The 20,098-nt window shown below is 38.2% G+C and overlaps 1 protein-coding gene across 7 annotated transcripts; it reads left to right on the top strand.

Annotated features, from left to right (window-relative positions):
- Positions 1-3,634: 3,634 nt before the first annotated feature.
- pxylp1 (2-phosphoxylose phosphatase 1) lies at positions 3,635-18,195 on the top strand. 7 transcript variants are annotated; one of them, XR_008388197.1, is made up of 8 exons: positions 3,635-3,828; positions 5,821-5,963; positions 11,960-12,121; positions 12,270-12,396; positions 13,952-14,091; positions 14,848-15,741; positions 16,050-16,410; positions 16,776-16,870. XR_008388197.1 is itself a non-coding variant. In XM_053646306.1 (8 exons), exons 2-7 carry the CDS (start codon positions 5,885-5,887, stop codon positions 16,913-16,915), a joined length of 1,542 nt encoding a protein of 513 aa, XP_053502281.1. In that variant the 5' UTR covers positions 3,635-3,828; positions 5,821-5,884; the 3' UTR covers positions 16,916-16,919; positions 17,019-18,195. The 7 variants fall into 7 exon arrangements, 6 of the variants coding, with proteins under 6 accessions (XP_053502281.1, XP_053502286.1, XP_053502280.1 ...); XM_053646306.1 differs by lacking the exon at positions 16,050-16,410 and adding an exon at positions 17,019-18,195 and having other exon boundaries at positions 16,776-16,919; XM_053646311.1 differs by lacking the exons at positions 5,821-5,963; positions 16,050-16,410 and adding an exon at positions 14,506-14,565 and having other exon boundaries at positions 13,952-14,092; positions 16,776-18,195.
- Positions 18,196-20,098: the final 1,903 nt, after the last annotated feature.

Raw genomic sequence — 20,098 nt, 5'->3', positions numbered from 1 at the left:
CAACAACTACACGTTCTCTGTGAAAATTAGTTCTTATTTCTGAAGTCCTCAGTGGCTCTGGTGTGTATATGGTATAGTAAGGCAGTTCCTTCTAAGTAGTGACTCATGTTTATCTGCGTGTCTTTCAGTCTAGATGAATGTTATTATTCCACTGTCTGGCGTGACCCATCATCCAAACTCTCACACCTGGTAATCACATACTAAGTGCCTCACACACTGTGATCTGCTTCTGTACAGAATAAGGAAAACACCATTGCTCATCTCTCTCACACACACCTTAACAAATTCTGGTGTTTGGTTGACAGTGTCTGTTTTATAAATGGCAAAAAACTACTATTAAAAATACAAACATGCAGTACTGAAACATTGAAATACGCACATCCTCTGCTTTATTATCTCTCCCAGTTACCCCATAATAAAATGGTTTATACAAAGTTCCCATCGTTGTAAATCTACTCAATCAGTCAAGACATGTGTGGTGTCCATAATCCATAGTTTTTTTCCTTCTTTCCTACAGTTACTGTATGACACCAGTGTATGACACTAATGTGAAGAACATAATGCACAACAGTCTCTAGAGTTTATACAGAATAACGCGGAAAACAAAAAACATCCAGTGTGCATCAGTTCGAGAAATGCCTTGTTAATGAGAGAGGTCAACTCAAATAATTACTGTTTACAACTGTTGTTAGCAGAAAAGTCTCAAAATGTCAACATTCTGAACCTTGAGGTGGATGATCTACAACAGCAGAAGACCACATCTGGTTCCCGTACTGTCAGCCAAGAACAGGAATCTAAAGCTACATTGGGCACAGACTCACTGGGCAGTTGAGGATGGGAAAAATGCTGCCTTTTTTTAGTCATCAATGTATAATAGTATGAATGTGCAGGTGTAGAAGTATTCCTATTAACATGGATGGTGAGTGTAATAAACTGGCGAATGAACAAGTGTCTATGGGTCAAAATAAATAGATAGATAGATAGATAGATAGATAGATACAATTGCTTTTTACTAGACATTGTGATGTTTCCTCTAAATTGTTATTGTATCATGCAAGAATAATGTGTGTTACATTTTAAAATAAGAATAACATAAATAAATACATTTTGGACAGTGATAAATGAATAAATTCAGGTTATTTAAAGTTCATTTTGTATAATACATAAAGTCTTATATGGTTCACTGTTAGTTTTACTGTCTTTTATGGTATACATTTAGGTATACTACCTTATATAGCACACTTTTAGCTATACTACCTTATATGCTACAGTTTTAGCTGTACTACCTTATATGCTACACTTTTAGCTGTACTACCTTATATGCTACACTTTTAGCTGTATTACCTCATATGCTACACTTTTAGCTGTTTTACCTTATATACTACACTTTTAGCTGTACTACCTCATATGCTACACTTTTAGCCGTATTACTTATATGCTACACTTTTAGCTGTATTACCTCATATGCTACACTTTTAGCCGTATTATCTCATATGCTACACTTTTAGCTGTACTACCTTATATGCTACACTTTTAGCTGTACTACCTTATATGCTACACTTTTAGCTGTATTACCTTATATGCTACACTTTTAGCTGTACTACCTCATATGCTACACTTTTAGCTGTACTACCTTATATGCTACACTTTTAGCTGTATTACCTCATATGCTACACTTTTAGCTGTACTACCGTATATGCCACACTTTTAGCTGTACTACCTCATATGCTACACTTTTAGCTGTATTACCTCATATGTTACACTTTTAGCTGTACTACCTTATATGCTACAGTTTTAGCTGTACTACCTTATATGCTACACTTTTAGCTGTACTACCTTAAATGCTACACTTTTAGCTGTACTACCTTAAAGTTTATTATTTTATTTTAATATTTAAAACTACTGTTATACCATCTGACTCCAAACTCGTTTTTCCTTTCACACTTCGTTTCAGTCCTGTGTTTTTGTGGTGAACATTGAGAGTAAACAGTTACTGAGCCACAGGGAGAGGTTTCTTTTTTTTTTTTTTTTTTTTTTTGCTGATGATGTGTATTTTCCCTCCAAAACAAACAAACACAAAGGACATATCACCTAAAAATAAGTATAAAAAATAGCTTGGCTCGGTCACCTCACCTGATCTGAACCCAAACAAAGTAAATAAAGGGGTAAAAACAGATGTTCATTCATCAGCTGTACAAATATGGTGCATCTGAAGCACCCGATACACGCTGTATGTACAGTATACACACTCAACAGTATATTTATATTGTTCAAATGTTTGTAAATAAATGGCAAATTTTATTCAACAAGTCATCAAAAGATTGTTTTCACTTAAAATTTCTACATCTAAATTATATTAACCAGACGCTAATAGAATTATTAGATTAAAATAAACAAATAAATAGACAAAAACAGTGGTATCCACTAGGTGGCGGTATGGGCGTCTAGCTCTGATTCGCCACAAATAAAAGAAACAGAAGAAGAAATGAAACCCAGCGATGTTGCCAGATTGTGCTGAATGAAACCATTTCTGCTACAGCTGGCGGTTTCAAAATAAGAGTGCTTCAAAAGAATAGGTAAAAATATATAAAATGAAATAAAAAATAAGGGAAAAATAAAAATCACAGTATAAGGTAAGCACTATGTAGTTTTTTGTAATCTTTCAGGAAAGTTAGAGCCACATAATTAAGTTTTCTTAACGGAAACTTTCAATACAACAAAAATCCCCTAGGAACCCTCCACCTCTTGTAAAATTTTTTCTGTAGTAACTTTGATGTAATTCCTGACCCAAAAAGCTTAGAAATATAATTATCGCTATATATAACCAGATTGCTGTATCTGGAATGGATTTCTGTTTTCCATTTATGAATGGAAAAATGATCTATCATGCTTTACTTATAATGACATAATCGTGTTTTAAGAAGCCAGAATCTACTCAGTAAGTACTGTGTGTTGATTTCAGGTAACGTCTGAATCTAGTGTTATCTATTTTGATTCACATCTTTATTAGATCCACATTAAAAACAGACAAAACAATAAAACAAAGGCTTAAAGGTAAACAAAGTAATTTCTAAGTATCTCTATTTATCTATCTATCTAGACTGCGACTCTGCCTAAAGGAGGCCATCCACCAGTCAATGACCAATGACAATCATCATAGTGCTACCTCCACCATGCTTCACGGTGCTGAGGGTGTTCTCAGGCTGATGTGCTGATTTACTGTGTATTTATCATTTTTATTTGTATTCGTAACCTATTGCTAAATTTATTCATGTGACTCCAGTGGTTTAATCCCAATTTTCTGAAGTGATACGAATGCTATGTGTGCTCAAAAAAAACCCTAAAATGAAGTCTTTATTAGAAAATACCTTAACTTCCGCATAGATCACAGAGAGAACCATGATGCGTGTGTGTTGTTGTTGACACGAGAGCGGACAAAAAAAATGCAAATCCACCTCTATGTTGAAATCTGCAGACATCTTTGTTATAAATATTGTTCTATGTGACTCAGTTTGTGTACAACGTTACTCTTCTTCTGCATTAAATATTCATATTGCTTCATGAAATTGGAATTAACCCACTGGTTTCAATTGTGTCCCAGAAGTCAGTCCATGAGGGTCAGTCACTGATGAGAGAATTTTCATTTTTGGGTGAACTATCTATTTAATTACATCCTTAGTCATTAACTGTAATTTTGACACTGGTAAACGACCACTCCTCAAATCGACATCGTAACAATCTGGCAACCCCGAGCTCCAGCTGCTCTGCTTTGGTGTTGATTCCGGTCTGTTCTCTCCAGTCTGCAGAGCTGAGTGTGTTAATCTGCAGGTAAAGCTGCGTTATGTTTGAATTTCTTTCCTTCTGACTGTAACAGCACTGTGTGATGCCGCACTCGACTTCTTGTCTGTTTTGGAAACGGTGTTTTTTCGTCATAGTGAGACTGTAAACGTGGACATTGTCTCAGCAGAGCACAGGCAGATGTTAATGCTGTGCAGATGTGCACTGTGCTGTGTGCCGTTTAGTGCATCACTGTTTGGGGAAGACTTTGTGTGTGTGTGTGTGTGTGTGTGTGTGTGTGTGTGTGTGTGTGTGTGGTGTCTATGTGGGTAAACTATTACCTACTGAAATAATAAATAAATAAATAAATAAATAAATAGAAACCCCTCATAGAATTTGTAATTCTAGAATTTGTTTTAATGGTTATAATGGGAGTTGTATTGGTTTTAATGGAAACTGTAACGGTCCCTGTGGGTCTCTACTGGTAATTTGTTGCCTTCTATTGGTTGCATGTTATGTCTAGTGGACACCATTAATGGTAATGGTTTTAATGGTTAACAGCTGATGGATTGTAATGGTATGTATAGTGGCAACCATTAGAATTTCTGTGATAGTTTCTGTTTGTTTTCCAGCAGGGTTATGTTTGTGTATTACAGTGTAAACGTCAGAGACCACGCTTTTGTCTTCGGAACTTGTTGTTACTTATTGTGGCGTCTGTGGATCAGGTGGTTGAGTGGGTTGTCCACTAATCGCAGGGTTGGCGGTTCGATTCCCGGCCCACGTGACTCCACATGCCGAAGTGTCCTTGGGCAAGACACTGACCCCCAAGTTGATCCTGATGGCAAGTTAGCGCCTTACATAGCAGCTCTGCTACCATCGGTGTGTGTGTGTGTGTGAATGGGTGAATGAGACACAGTGTAAAGGGCAGTAGAGTGTTTATTTCTACAGGTCAGTATTCAAGTTAAATATTCCAAATGAAATTTTTACAGATTTCACACTGTTGTTACCTTTGTGTGATTTTTGCTAAATACATTTTCCCATCATTATTCCCATTATTGTTCACACACACACACACACACAGAGGCTGAGGGTGACCTGCAACCCGATGCTACCGCCCCCATGCTTCACTGTACTGATGATGTTCTCAGGCTGATGTGCAGTGTACGGTTTCCACCAGATGCAGCACTTTGTTTGGACTAGTTTTGCCCTCTTCAGTCCAGGGAACTATTTCCAGCGTGCTTGTTGAGTATTCGGGATGCGTTTTGTCAAATTTCATATGGCTGTGCCATAATAACCTTTTTTTTTTTGGAGTGTACAAGCTATGTTTGTCCTGTGAACAGCTTCTTCCGCTTGAGCTGTGGATTTTGGCAGCTCCTGCAGGGTTACTCTTGGATTCTTCATTGCTTGCTTCTAAGCAGAGCCAGGGTTGTGCCGTTTTTTTTATTTTATTTTATTTTAAGTTTAATAAAATTTCAACCCACACACTGTACTGTTTTAATCTATGTATATACAAATGATGATACCTGAACCAAAGAATGGTTCGAGGTGAGTGTGTGATGATTTAGACATGCAGTTCTCATCATGTTAAACTTATGGTTATAAACATCCCTTACGCTGGCCGCATTAACTTCCTGGTTGCAATCCAAAGCTGCCAGTTTTAAAACATTGAAACACGAGCAAGTGACTGGCTCTGGAAAGAATGAGCAAAGAGTTTGGATTGAAGCTGTGATCCTGTGATCATGGTGTCTCTGTTTCAGCGTAATGATACGTTACTAGTGCGGTGTGGTGATAATGGACGGCCAGGTTTTGCATGTGTGTGAGTCAGAGAGAGAGAATATTCTTCACAGGACCTCTCTGTAATTGTACATACGAGCTAAATACAGTATGTGTGAGTGTTGTGTTGGACATTCCCCTCCCTGTAGGCTATTACACTACTGAGATGTGTGTGTGTGTGTCTCTCTGTCTGTGTTTAGTCGACTACACATGTTCAGCATATGTTTAAAGGGCTGAATTGTATTTAATTGATCATTCTTTTGTGTTCAGGTGGCAAAAAGGTGGGCGGTGCATGGATGGCTGATGGACAGGTGTCTGAACCAATCACAACACAATGCTACCACGGAACCGCTACTTGCTTTTGTTGATGGTTGGTGTGGTGCTAGCTGTGCTAAGCTTCAGCATTCAATACTGTAAGTGTGTGTGTGGGCGTGTGGTTGTGTCTGCTGACATCCTGTTTGATAGTCCTTATATGCGGTAGAAATTTAGAGCAATTTCCATAGGTGTGTGTGTGCGTGTGTGTGAGTGTGTCCCCAGTGGGGATAATTTCTCTTAGACTGTATTCATTCGACATTAGAACGGGGCATATACACGACATCAAAAATATCATATCATGAAACCTGACGGCATTTTGACAGTACACACATCACAGTGTGTAGATTAGTGTATTGTAGTGTGTAGCAGCGTTTCATAGTTTTTATGGTCCTTTTATTTAATGTCTTAAAAAACTAAATTGTTTAACACAGTAGAGTTGGAAAAATGAATATTTATGGCAACAATTTGGAACAGTTTACAATATTAACAAACATTTTAAATCAAATCAAACTGCTTCTCATCATAATTTGTGAATATGTCAAGAAATTATAGCTTGGTGTATTGGGGGTAAAAATGCTTTATTATCCATATCCTTTACAGTTAGTACTAGCAATGTGTTTGAGTCTATAGGATTATCGATCTCTAGGATTAACAGCTTTATCCTCCAAGCATGTCTGCATTTAATAAAGCACTCATTTAGAGTCGCATTAGGATCTGAGAGTGAGCAGTTCATAAGTTCCACAAAGCTTCAGCTTTGCTTATTGAAGTGATTTATCACTGACGACGTTTACATGGACAGCAGTAATCTAATTACTGACCTTATTCTGAATAAGACAATATTCTGGTTAAGGTGTTTACATGAGTCTCTTTTAGAATATTCCTTTCATGTTCAGGTTTTACATGTTATAGAACATAGATGGATTAATGACACACGTCATTACGTCACCGCGCCACGCCGTCCGACGTCCCTCCAGAATTCCACGTATCGACATACGGTTTGTCTTCGTTATGGTACCGTGTACAGTTTTGGGAGTTTTTATTTAAATTTTTACGAACGCTTCAAGTGCAGTTAATTATTTGTCATGCTGTACGTGCAAATAGACGACTGCTTGAAGCCGTGGGCTGCATCCCAAACCGCGTACTTACTTACTATATAGTAGCTGAGATGCATATATTTATCCTACTATATAGTAGATAACTACGTGGTTTGGGATGCAGCCGTGCGCTCTTGTTTGCCGTTAAATGGTTGAGCACTGCTGTGTGTGTACGTGTCCTGTCGCAGAATGCAGTGAAAACACCCACACGACGTTAATAGTGTGATTAAGGTGTGTACATGTCTGTAATGCACTTTGATAATGCGACTAAAACAGGAATACCCCACACGTCTTAATTCCATTTGTGTTTACTTCGAGTATGACCATAGTCGGATTAAGGTCATCAATAATCGCTGTTTACATGGTAGTTTATTAATCAGAGTATCGTCTTAATCGGGTTAATATCGGATTATTGTTGTCCATGTAAACGTACTGAGTGATTATTTTATCAGTATATTATCAGTAATAGTGATTAAGCAAGAAATACACTTCAGGATGTACTGTTATAGGAAAATAATCAATGATTCGGACCGATGTGAAGCGAAGATACTGTTACTACTCTGAAGTGGATTATTCTCCCATAACAGCACATCCCAAAGTGTTCTTTATATTCCTTTTATACCAGAGCAATTTGGCAGCGAATACCTTTTTCCTTTACATTTACAGTTAATAAATGACATGTCACGTCTTTACTATTTATACTTGCGTTTAATGCTGTGGAACATCCGCAAATCAACTTAGTTCCTGTTCCTGTTTTACATCGGCTATAAAAACTCGTTCCCTTCATCAGCCTCTCTGGGATTTTTTTTCTCTCTTGACGTTAATAAGATGCAGCTTGTCCTGATACAGAGAAAATCTGAAACTGCAAAGTCCCCTGTCTTAAAAACTTTTCCTAAAAAGCACGGACACCTTCCGTAAATCTTACAGAAACTGTTCACTACAGCAAGCCATATTCACCATTATTCTTTTTTAAATATTAACACTTTCTTTTTTTTTTTTTCAATCTGAATATTATAAACCTCAGATTATGTTGAAAGTCCACCATACAAGTCCCTGTGATTGAGCTGTTACCATAGAAACAATAACATATTAGAATGAGCACATTCATGTAAAGTTATCGTTCACTGTGGTATAAAACATAAGAAACTATAGATGTTTAAAACGTTTTACTGGCAATGTGTACATTTTTACACGTTTTACACATGATGTTTTTTCAGAAAAGCAGATTTTAAAAGCATATGAAAGCATATTTTTCATGATTGTCAGCCATTTTTAGATACCTGTTCATTATTTCTCCTTATAGTTGGTTTTGATTACTAGTTTATCATATTGCTACAGTTTGTTTAGATTTAGAAGTAAGGATATATTTTAGTGAGCGACAGATCAGTCGATCCTTCATTCAGTCAGTTGTGGTTGGAACAGTTAGGAAGATTAGGACGCAGTTAGGCAGAAGCGATTAGGCGGAGTCGTTACGGTATTTATTAAATGTCGAAGAGGACGTGCAGTTCCAGCAGTGTGGAAAGAATGTAGGTCTTTGGGTTGACAAATCAGGTTGTCAGACCAGTGAATAATGTGTGTTTGTATGGTTGTTTACATGTGTGAACTCCACGTATTCTTTCCCAGACTGAATCTCCAGTATTAAGGCTCCATGTGAGCTCTAATCTCTGTTGTAACAGTATGAAGGCAATGAATGATAGTAAAAGGTTGTAGCACACAAAAGCACATTTAACAGCACAGGTTTGTTTGTTTGTCCTTGAGCTCTTACAGAAATATTATAGAGGGCACTCTTTCCTGATCCTAGATCCTTCTCCTGATTGATAGTTTCATTATATTAACCTTGAACACATCAGGATGGGTCACATTATTCGTGTATGTCTATATTTGTGGTTTTGGCTATCAGAATTTACATTGCTTTAATCTCTCCTGAGTCTCTCTGTTACCTTTGTTCTCACATCTCTCTCGTTCTCTTTCAAATATCTCTCTCTCTCTCTCAGTCACAGTGAGCCCATTACTTATTCATTCTTTACAAACAGGAGCTGAAAGCAGGCTGAATGTAGGATGGAATTTCATTTGAAACTCTGTCGTTCTGTCTTTCAGCTCGCCGGGACGTGCCGCTGCACAGTAATGAGTGCGTAGTGAGCAGGGTTGCCAGATCTGTGCAACAGCAAGACCAATCAAAAGCAGATCACAAATGAGTAATGGGCACTTAATGAATTAAGCTAGAACAATCTGAATAATGATAAATCAGTGCATGGCAAATCAAATAAGTAAATATATGATATATGACAGTAGAATTAACAAATGAACATAATTATCATGGACACTAAGCGGTGACTTCGTTATATATAGTATGGAAAGAAAGGAAATAATGAGTAAAGTAAGCTCAACATCAGTAATACTTTGTGTAGGACATGCATGTTGTTTGGACAACAGCCCGCATCCTCATCATATCCTACAAATCCATCGACTGCACTAGCTATAGTGAATAGCCCTCATATATCACAAGTAAACACAAGTGGGATTTCAGTATCGGACTCTCAATTTGTAATTTAGTACTGAGTAAATAGAATCAGAACACCATGACTTCAGTTAATTAAGATCGCTTAAACCTGAAAGCTTGACATTTACAGGAACCACATTGTCATCCTTTAATATTTTCATATCAGACCAAGTTCAAAACGAGATCACAAACTGAGTTCATATTTGTATATAGCCCTGAGTTAACACATTTAACTAAAATACCAATCTATATGATTGCAGTAGGGATTCAGTTCCAACGAGGCAACCGTTTGAAGAGCACATCTTTATGCTGCAGGGTAATATAAGCGCCTACACTCACAAAAAAAGGTCAGGGTATAAAAACAAGCTTCAGGGCTTCCTTTAGCCGGAGGGAGACATCGGTTTCTCCATCGCTTTCCTTTTCTCTATACTTACTTGTAGTCTGTGGTAAAGCTACAGCCTACAAAGAGCTCTTTGTCTGGCTCCTGCTATTTGGGGACCTGCTATGGGCTATGTGTGTAATGGGATTGGCCAGAGTGTGCAGACAGGTGGGAATAAGGGAAAGGGGCTTGATTTTGAATAGACTTCAGTGAGAAGTGGAAACACACACACAGAAACACATTCAGATGCTTTGCAGATGTTCTCAGTAAAACACACACACACACACACACTTCCAAAATGCCGGCCTACTTCCAGACACATCTTCTACTTGTCCTGTTTGTGGGTAAGTTTGAATTCATGTGATGTTAAATTGATGCGTTAGGGTGTATCTTTGGTTTCAACATCTGCATGAGACAGTGTTTGGATAGTTTGGATGTGTTGGGGTTTTTTGTGTGCGTTTTTTGTCTGGCTTATTCAGTCTGGGGCACTTGCTTTGAATTGCATTGACGAGAAGCGTGAAGTATATTTCCCAGACTGTTGAATTCTTTCAAACTCTTGACTGTAAGATGTTTAGAGTCAGTAGAGACAGTGTAATGAAGTGCTGTTTCTTCATGCATTCTGACTGTACGAAGTTTCAGAAATTTCTGAAATGTAAAATGAAGTTGGTGTTTTTCAGTTTTGTGTGTGTGGGTGTGGGACAAACAATACAATCAACTCTACAGTTATTATGCACAGTATTTTTAAAAAATGATTTAAAATGTCCACTCAAACAACTGGGCCAACCATACAAAAAAAAATTCTCTTCAGAATTTGTAGCTCTCCGTTTTTTTTTTTTTTAATCAATAGCATTTTATCCTCCAAAAGCATAGATTACTGTGTTAAAAGTTTTAGGTATGCTAAATGATTTATATACATTTTGTCTCTCTTTATATATTCTGACATACATTTTCCAAAATGTTAAATTTGTTAGAGAAATATTGAATGCTTTTCTTTCTTTCTTTTTTCTTTCTTTCTTTCTTTCTTTCTTTTTCTTTCTTTCTTTATTTCTTTCTTTTACTATTTGATGTTCTTACAGTAATAAGTAAAAGAGCAAAAATATATTTGCACTGCACTGTATGCAGCAAAATTATTTACACCACTAAAGAATATTTTTAAAAAATAAATGCAAACAATTAAAAAGGTAAAAAGTCTTGTTAAAAATACATACACAGTTTAAATACTATGCAACACAGTTTAAAAAATGCAACACAGTCTAGACCTTCATAATAAATAGGTTTTTGATGCTAGGATAAGGAAATCTGAAATAGTTGATTATATCCATCAATATAAGTAATGTCATTCTGTACCACTATAGCTCATGAGATCCAGAGAATCAGAGAAAGTGGTGCTTCTATATACTTCTCATCAACTATTAAAGGATAAGTGTGATCTTCTTAGAAAGCTCTTTGTTTAAAACATTCTAGTTTTCCTAAGCAAAGTAACGCACATGATTATATTATCAAATGACAAAGCAGCAGGTGTCCAGTCGTTTCTGATGGCAGTGTGCATGACAGGTCTATTTAAGATTTTTATAATTTTTATAATTAGCTACCATGACGAGTCATTGTGATTGGCGTCATTATCTACAGTGCGTCAACTCATGGGTGTTGGTTTGGCTTGAAAGTTCATGGGTGTGGTAGAATGTGTAAAGGAAATTTTACATAAGGTCACAAGGTTCGTTTTGTTCTGTTTAAAATAAGAACACAATGTACATATATAGATCTGCGCCAATTCTCAGCCGCTGTATGCACACTTCAGTACGCATGTACCTATATTTTTTGTGGAAATGCATTACGCAAAGATGCAACACAATATCTTTTAGAAAAGAGCAGGAAATTGCCTTGAATAGAAAGGGTTACATTCTTAAAAAAAAAAAAAAAAGAGGGCATGAGAGTATAAAGAGTGTGTGAGAAACGAGTAGCATGCTGAAGTGTACTTCACACAAAGCTGCAATGTTAGCTAAGGACACTGAGGCTTCAGTCTATCTAAGGAAGGCTATGTTTTTTTGGGTGTGTGTGCTGCAGATTTAAAACTCTCTCTCTGTCTCTCTCTCTCTCTCTCTCTCTCTCTCTCTCTCTCAGTACAACCGATACCAACCACTCCATTGACAGAAGATGGGACGCTTGGTAAAAACAGGAAAAGAGTAAACCCAGTGGTCCATACAGAGTCACCAGAGCTTGACCCGATCAGTGATGCTTACCGATACTGCAACCTGCCCAATCACACAGAACACACACGCGAGGGTGAGATATACACCCCCCACCCCAAGCCACACATAAATATATGCAGCGTATATGTGAAACTCAGCCCATCATTTGAGTTCAGACAGGATGATAAGCACACATGCACACACACTTTGTTTATCCTGTGTGTGTGTTTTGTTGTGTGTAGGTCACAGTCTGGCAGACTACAAGCTACTGTTTGTGCAGGTGATGATTCGCCATGGCGACCGTTACCCGCTGTACACCATCCCTCAGACCAAGAGACCAGCCATCGACTGCACACTGTCACCTCACAGGCAAGCTCCATATAGACCAGATTAGCCATGCCCACGTTACATCAAAAGGGGAAAACTGTCACACTTTAGCCTCATTAGAAAGTGTTAGTTTTCAGTCAGAAGAAAGAAAGAAAGAAAAAAAAACAAACGCCAGCCAATCACTCTTACACATATGTGCAGATACTGTATAAAGCACTTGGGTCCTTTAGTGATGGAAAAGCACAGAAAGTTTAGGAATATACAGTGCTGTGATTCACAAAAACAGATTTCTTCTTGTTATGCTAAATTGTTTCAGAAATTACAATCTAAGATAAAACAAAGGCAACCTGAATAAACACCAAATACAGTTTTATATGATAATGTTATTTATAAAAATGTTTTCCAATAACAACTGGGCCTGTGTGAAAATGTATTTGCCCCCGTAGTTACTACTTCGTCAAATATATGAAACTGCATTCATAATGGGGTTCAGCTGGACTAGACACAACCAGGCCTGATTACTGCAAACTCTGTTCAATCAAATCAACACTTAAATAGAACTTTTTCAACAGCATGAAGTTGGTTAAAAGTCTTACTGAGTAACACACTATGCCAAAGTAGAAAGAAATTCCAGAAATGATGAGGATGAACGGTTTGTCGTTGTTAAATGTTATATAAATTCTAGTAGGAATGCACTTATCCTCACAGAAACTGATATATGATGTAACAGTATCTGTGAGCTCGTGTGTATTTTGTTTGAAAATCTAAACCTATGTAGTATGAGATGCACACAAAAAACAAGAAATCAGGAAATACTTTTTTACAGCTCTATGTATGTCGGGTGAATAATGTGAAAATTTTAATGATTTAATATTTGAATGTAATTTTTTTTGCTTTTGAATATGTAAATATTACACACAATTGAATAGTATAGTATTCCATTGTACTTGTCTTCTTATGTATTAAGACACTGCAGTAATCACTGCAAGGCTGAGTGTTTCTCTCAGTTTCAAAAGCTGCAGAACTGCGGCTAACAAACTGTGACTGAATTAATTGTGTGTGTGTGTGTGTGTGGTTAGAGTTGACTCTCTGTAACTGTATTATTCTCTCTACTCCTCTGCACTGCTTTCTTGCACATTCTCTTTGATATGAAAGTGTTTGTTGTCCTGGTTTCAATCTGGTCTCCTGACCAATCACGGTTCTCAGAAGCCAGATGGACTATGAAAAGTTATTAACCTAATCCCATAATATATCCAAGTTGGTACAGATGTATTATAATCTTCATAAATCATAATTTTATTTAATCCTCACAATCTTCATCTTTTTTCAGTCTCTCTCTCTCTCTCTCTCTCTCTCTCTCTCTCTCTCTCTCTAACCCTCTTTTTTTGCTCTCTTGATCTCTAACAAGCTTTCTTTAAACACCCACACACACTTGAACTTTGTTGATCTGGTGAGTTTACATCATGTACAGTGTATTGCATTAATGCCCTCTAGTGGTGAAGAGAACCTATTACAACTTGCTTTTTCCCCTCATCCCCATTCTCACACTATTTTTTTAAATTTTTAAATTTTTTTTATTGTTGTTGTTGTTTTTCAGAAAGCCCTCTCACCCTCTGCTGGCCTCATTTATCAGTCACATGGCCCAGGGTGGGCGTGGTCACTGGGACGCATCACTGGGCTCACTGGCCCGAGTACCCAATCACAGCAGCTGTGAGTTGGGCGAGCTCACACAGACAGGTAGCCAATATCTGTGCAGTCTACACACACACACACACACACACACACACGCACACCCTGAGTTTCATCTCTAATAATCTATGTTACAGATGACCAGTGTGAAAATTTTTTTTTTTAACCATTTGTGATGTGTCCACTTGAATAGTTTGTGAGCATATGCCAACACACTGCTTTTCTCTTCTTGCAGGGGTGAGCATTTGTATCACAGGAACACACACACACACACACACACACACACACGTCTATGAACATATGAACATTATGTAAAGTAAAGATAGCACTTGTATTTTTTCTTATATTTGCATTTTATAGTGTACTGTATACACACTTAGGAAAAAAGGTGTGTCAAGTGTTCTTTGGCTAGTTAAGGGTTGCTCAAATCTTAAATTGGTTCTATGTGGACCTTCTTTGAAAGGGAAAGCAGAGGGACAAATTGCAACATCTTTAAGGATTCAGGACTGAACCATTTAGCAAGTGAGATTTTCAGAAAAGAATTCTTAACAATACAACAAAATGGTTGACACACTATAGGTCACTTTCTGTATGGTGATAAAAAGTCGTGTGCCACTTAAGATCATCATCAGCATCAATACCTCTCTCTCTCTCTCTCTCCCTCTCTCTCTCTCGCTCTCTCTTGCTCTACCTTGTTATCTGTCCTTCTCTTCACTCTTTCTCTTTATCATTTTTTCCCTCTACTTTCTTTCTCTTTGTTCCTGTCTGTATCTTCTTTGTGTATATCTCCTCTCTCTATTTCAGGTGTGGTCCAGCATTTAAAAAACGGCGAGCTCTTGCACCAGGCTTACCTCAAGCACCACAAGCTGCTTCCTCCTGATTGGTCATCACAGCAGCTGTGGGTGGAGACCACCGCTAAGAGCCGCACCCTGCAGAGTGGCTTGGCTCTGCTCTATGGTTTCCTGCCCAATTTTGATTGGTCAAAAGTGACGGTGTGGCACCAGAGGAGCACTATGTTCTGCGGCACGTGGTGTGAGTGTCCAGCACGGAGCCTCTTTCTGGATGAGGAGCAGCGTCGTCAATACCGCCTTCGCACCTCTAATGCCGAACTTGAGCAGACCTATGTCGCCATGGCAAAGGCGCTGGGCGTGGCCACACGCACGATGCGGGCGGCCAATCCGATAGATGCGCTGCTGTGTCATTTTTGCCATGGCCTGCCATTTCCCTGTGCCAGCCCGCATGCATTTCCTGCGTCTGAAAAGGGGGCGTGTCTAACACTGCAGCACTTTGCTGTGATTCGCCAGCAGCAGAGAGATGACGAGCGGGAGCGGAAGGAGGCGGGGATTTACCGGCGTTTTGCCATACTTGCAGCACATCCTTTCCTGAACCGGACAGCGATACGCATGGAGAAAGCTGCCCACGGCAACAGTGAGCCTGTCTTCGCACTGGCCTCCGCCCATGACATCACCATGGCGCCAGTGCTAAGTGCCCTGGGCCTGGAGGGGGCAGGGTTTCCACGTTTCGCTGCTCGCTTGGTGTTTGAGCTGTGGAAGAGTCCGGATGTGAAGGGGAAGGGAACGCAAGGAGGTGTGGCGAATGCTTACGTTCGTGTGCTCTATAACGGAGAGGACTTGACCTTTGAAACTGCCTTCTGCCGCAACCATGACCGCCACTCCACTCAGCCGCTGTGCCCTCTGGGTAATTTCTTGTCCTTTGTACGAAAGGACATGTTCAGTATTGTGAATGCCACCAGCTACCATCAAGCCTGCCATCAAAACTATTAACAGTGAGACAGATGGACAGTCAGTAAGACAGAGAGAAAAAACGAATATATTTTTGTTTTGTTTTTTTTGTTGTTTTATTTGCGTTTTTATTATCTGTTAGTGGTTTCTGTATTTAGTACTTTGATTGTGTTTTCTTTTGAATAACTCTAACAGTTAATGCTGTGCTAAACATGCGGTCTGGAACATTTTTAATTGGTCTCACAAGTTCACTTGTATGTGAAGCTATGCACAGTGCCTTGGGGATCCATCGGATTTGCACGTTGGTGTTCTGTGGAGTTTTCTCTGCTGTATACAGTGTCATATCTGCATCCAGACTACCCTCAACAACTTCAACAATTCCTCTCAACAGAATATCTTAAGGCCTGTTCACACCAACTACGATTTAACAAAAAAATCTTCTAACAGCATCTTAAAATGAACGCATGCATTTCTACAATCTTAGAAAAATAATTTCTAGTTAGCACCATTTGATTTGTCCCTCTGGGCGAACCCTAAAATCTTCTAAGATCTGCACAACAGAGGGTGTTTTTCAGAAAAATAGAACCCATCAGCACATGGAGCCCGACGTCGGTGTAATCCAATGGTGTGTCATTTTTTTCCTGATGCCGACTCGATTTTTTAATTTTTTTAGATGCCACAAAACATAACAAACCAGGTTCTCTTGACATCAAAAGTCATGAAAATGACGGCTGAGCATTTGTTAGCGTCTCTGCCAGAGCATAAAGAGTGACAGTGGCTACACAATGACCGAGCTAAAGGAAACGTGGGTTTGTTTAATGGAGCCAGTAATTGAAGCTCTGATGAATTCAATAGGAAGTAACGAAATAAGAATCTGAAAGTAAACACATGGTGAAGTGCCGCTCGGGGGCTGGTCGGTTCATGATCACATGTCGTTTGTCACGTTCATGGACGGATCAGCACTAGAATTTGCATGTGCTTTGTTCATAGATGTTGTGGAGGATAAACGGTACAGAAAATGGATGAATGGATGGATGGATAGACGTTTCGTGTTCATTGTGAATGGGCCTTTACTACTATCCCGTGGTCTACATTCACACAAAGGTCCACTCAATGTGGACATCATCTAGACAGGTACTGTAGACGGTAATATACAGAAAAGGAAAATATCATGAAAAATATGGAAGGATTTAGAATATTATCACAATACTGTTTTTTACTTGAATTCTGCAGAAGTTCTCTCCACGTCATTTCTTAAACTTTCATGTTCACCCTCGTCTAGTGAACATAATCAAGTGATTCTGGGATTCTCAGAGAAGAACATGCATTTGAAACCTGAGTAACAGCAATACTGTGCATGCTACATATCACCATATTGTATAATTTATTATTATACACATATCTTATCAAGGACAGACGGTAATGATTGAAAGCTTTGTTGCCTGACCTTGTATTGAAACACCAGATCAGGTTTGTTCTTCGGGCTAATTTGGATATAACGGCAACCTGCTCAGACTAAAACGTACCATCGTGGAATTCCGTATTTATCTTGGGATCACTTGTACTGCTGTTTAATTTATTGAAACGATACTGACGCTCTCATTCTGTCGTAAAGCAGTGATGTGGAACATGCATCAAGCCTGCTTTCCAGTTTTGCACATTATTTTATTCCTCTTCTATGAAGCCACACATCTGATCCGAATCATGTGAAGACCACAAAATGTGTCTTAAATAAAATGTCAGAGGGAGCGAAAGTTAATGCTAGCACAGACGTCAAGCAATAAATGACGCCAAACCTATATATAGGGTCAGTCATGATGTTTTTCAGCGGTACATTACATTTAACTGACTTTTGTAAAAATCATCTTGTATGAATAAGATAATAAGCTAAAATCCCAAGGAGTGTATTTGACAGAGCAAACTGAGAAAGTACTGGATGGTAGCACTTTGAAAGAACACAATGAGGTTTGATATGCAGCCAGTCAGCGTTCATTTAAAAACAACTTTCGCAAATCGCGCACTGATTACCAGCACGGTCCTGAGGACAATCACACTGATTCATGCGGAGGATTTCGATGATAACCGTTTAGCGCGTTACGTCTAATAACGTCTAGACTAGTTTTTGTACGATGTGCTGTTTGTAAAGTTTGGAGATTTTGGCGCACACAGCCACTTTATTCGATTCGTGTTTAACCTTGTTTAACTCATTGCTAAATAATTTTCATACATTTAACCTGGAATAATGTCGCATCCGTTGTCTTAAAAGGTAGAAAACCAGGAGTATTAAAAGTCTGGTGTAGGGAATGTTGAAGGGTTTTGTATTGTGATTTCTATTTTTATTATTAATATTATCGTGTTCTGGTACATTCCTTCATATCAAAGCACATTTTGCAATAAAGTCACATTCCAAATGGAATTTGGGTTTTCAAGTGTTGTGATTTCTTGACAATAGAAAGTAATATATTATATTATATTATATTATATTTTATGTATTATTATGTATAAATGTGTATATTATATATTATAATATTATATTATATTATTATTATTATTATTATTATTATAGTGTGTATATATACATATATTACACAATTAACAGTAACGAAACCGATTACATGAAACTGTACATACATAAGGACTAAAAACTTGGGGGTGTGCTGTTATAGGAATATAATCAATGATTGGGTGAAGTGATGCGGCCCAATGTGAAGGGGCGTTACTGTTACCACCTTGAAGTAATTATTTTCCAAAAACCGTGTCCTGAAGCGTTTTGTTCTTCACATACTACGGCAAATTTCATTTATTAAAAGACATTTCATACATTTTAATCCATTTAGAGTTACGTTTAATGTTGTGCAGCATCTTTGAAACAAGTAACTAATTACAGGAACTAACATTATATCAACTTCTTCACTGGCCTTTCTTTTTCTCGCTAAAAAATTCAGCTTGTCATGTTTCCAAGAAATCTCAAAGTTCTCCATCCCAAGGACTTCCCTGGATCAGAAAGCTTAGTTATACTGTAGCTTTACCTGTTACAAAGTGCTGACACTGGAGACTCCTTTAGAAAAATGCTAAACAGACATACTCACATGAAACTTTTTTTTTAATCAATTATACACATATTTTTAATCTGTTTATGTATAGCGTCCACTATACAAGTCCCTATGATTTAGTTGTTACTATTAGAAATGATAAAGTATTAGAACAAATCCATTCATATAAACCTGTGATTTGCCTCGCAGATGGAAATAATCGAAAATCAGAGCTGTTGTAATTGAAAAATTAATCAGAATTGAGAATTCAACAGTGTTGTGGTATAAGAGGTATTAGGTACAATAATAAGTCTTAGTGAACTGTTAGCTTTGACAAATACAAACAATGTTGGAATCTGAGGTTCCAAACCAGTGGCAAGTGAATACATGTACATTTAAAACACTTTGTGTCACATTTCCAGTATTTTTCCTTCATTATTACACAGCTGAACTGATTTTAAGTTATTGAGCTCATTCAATTTAAGTGATTGGTCATTAGGGAGTCTAATTATAATACTCCAATAGATTCAACATCTTTGATGTTCCAATACCATAATGAAATGTAAATAAATAAAGAAATAAATAAGACTGCGGGGCATGGTGGCTTAGTGGTTAGGATGTTTGCCTTGCACCTCCATGTTCGGGGGTTCAAATCCTGCCTCTTCCATGGTGCGCAGAGTTTGAATGTTCTCCCTGTGCTTTAGGGGTTTCCTCCAGGTACTCTGGTTCCCCCCTTTTCAAGGGGGAAACGCTGTAGGCTGACTTACATTTCCAAATTGTCTGTAGTGTGTGTGTGGTTGTGATGATTGGCATCCTGTCCAGGGTGTCCCCTGCCTTGTGACCCATGCTCCCTGAGATAGGCTCCAGACTCCGCATGACCCTGTGTAGGATAAGCGGTATGGAAAATAGATGGATGGATAATCACAGATCTGTTGGCTGTACATTGTGGACTCCACTTTGAGAAGCATGACACTAGGTGGCAGCAGTGCTGCACTCATTTTAAAAGTCATGATGGCGAGTCAGCAGATTTCACCCAAGTCTATGTCAAAACACACAGGACACACACGGGTGTCATTCTCCACTGAGACTCTTTTCCTTAGGATGTCCTAAAAACAGGAGAGTGTGTGTGTGTGTACACCATTGTTCCTACATCGGTGCAGATTTTAACCTGATGATGGCCAAATGTGTCTTAGGAGCCTGTGTGTGTGTGTGTGTGTGTGTGTGTGTGTGTATGTGTGTGTGTGTGTTTAGAGAGGCGTTGAGAGAGAGAGAGAAAGAGCT

Source organism: Ictalurus furcatus, chromosome 17, assembly GCF_023375685.1.
Source record: "Ictalurus furcatus strain D&B chromosome 17, Billie_1.0, whole genome shotgun sequence".
In the NCBI taxonomy this organism is placed as follows: domain Eukaryota; kingdom Metazoa; phylum Chordata; class Actinopteri; order Siluriformes; family Ictaluridae; genus Ictalurus; species Ictalurus furcatus.
The sequence above is the reverse complement of the archived record's forward strand: the minus strand, read 5'-3'. Positions and strand labels throughout refer to the sequence as shown.

Coding starts and splice junctions, on each gene's coding strand:
- pxylp1 (XM_053646306.1), top strand. CDS start 5,885: ATGCTACCACGGAACCGCTACTTGCTTTTGTTGATGGTTGGTGTGGTG. Junction 5,964..11,959: donor AAGCTTCAGCATTCAATACT/GTAAGTGTGTGT, acceptor TCTCTCTCTCAG/TACAACCGATACCAACCACT. Junction 14,092..14,847: donor GGGCGAGCTCACACAGACAG/GTAGCCAATATC, acceptor TCTCTATTTCAG/GTGTGGTCCAGCATTTAAAA.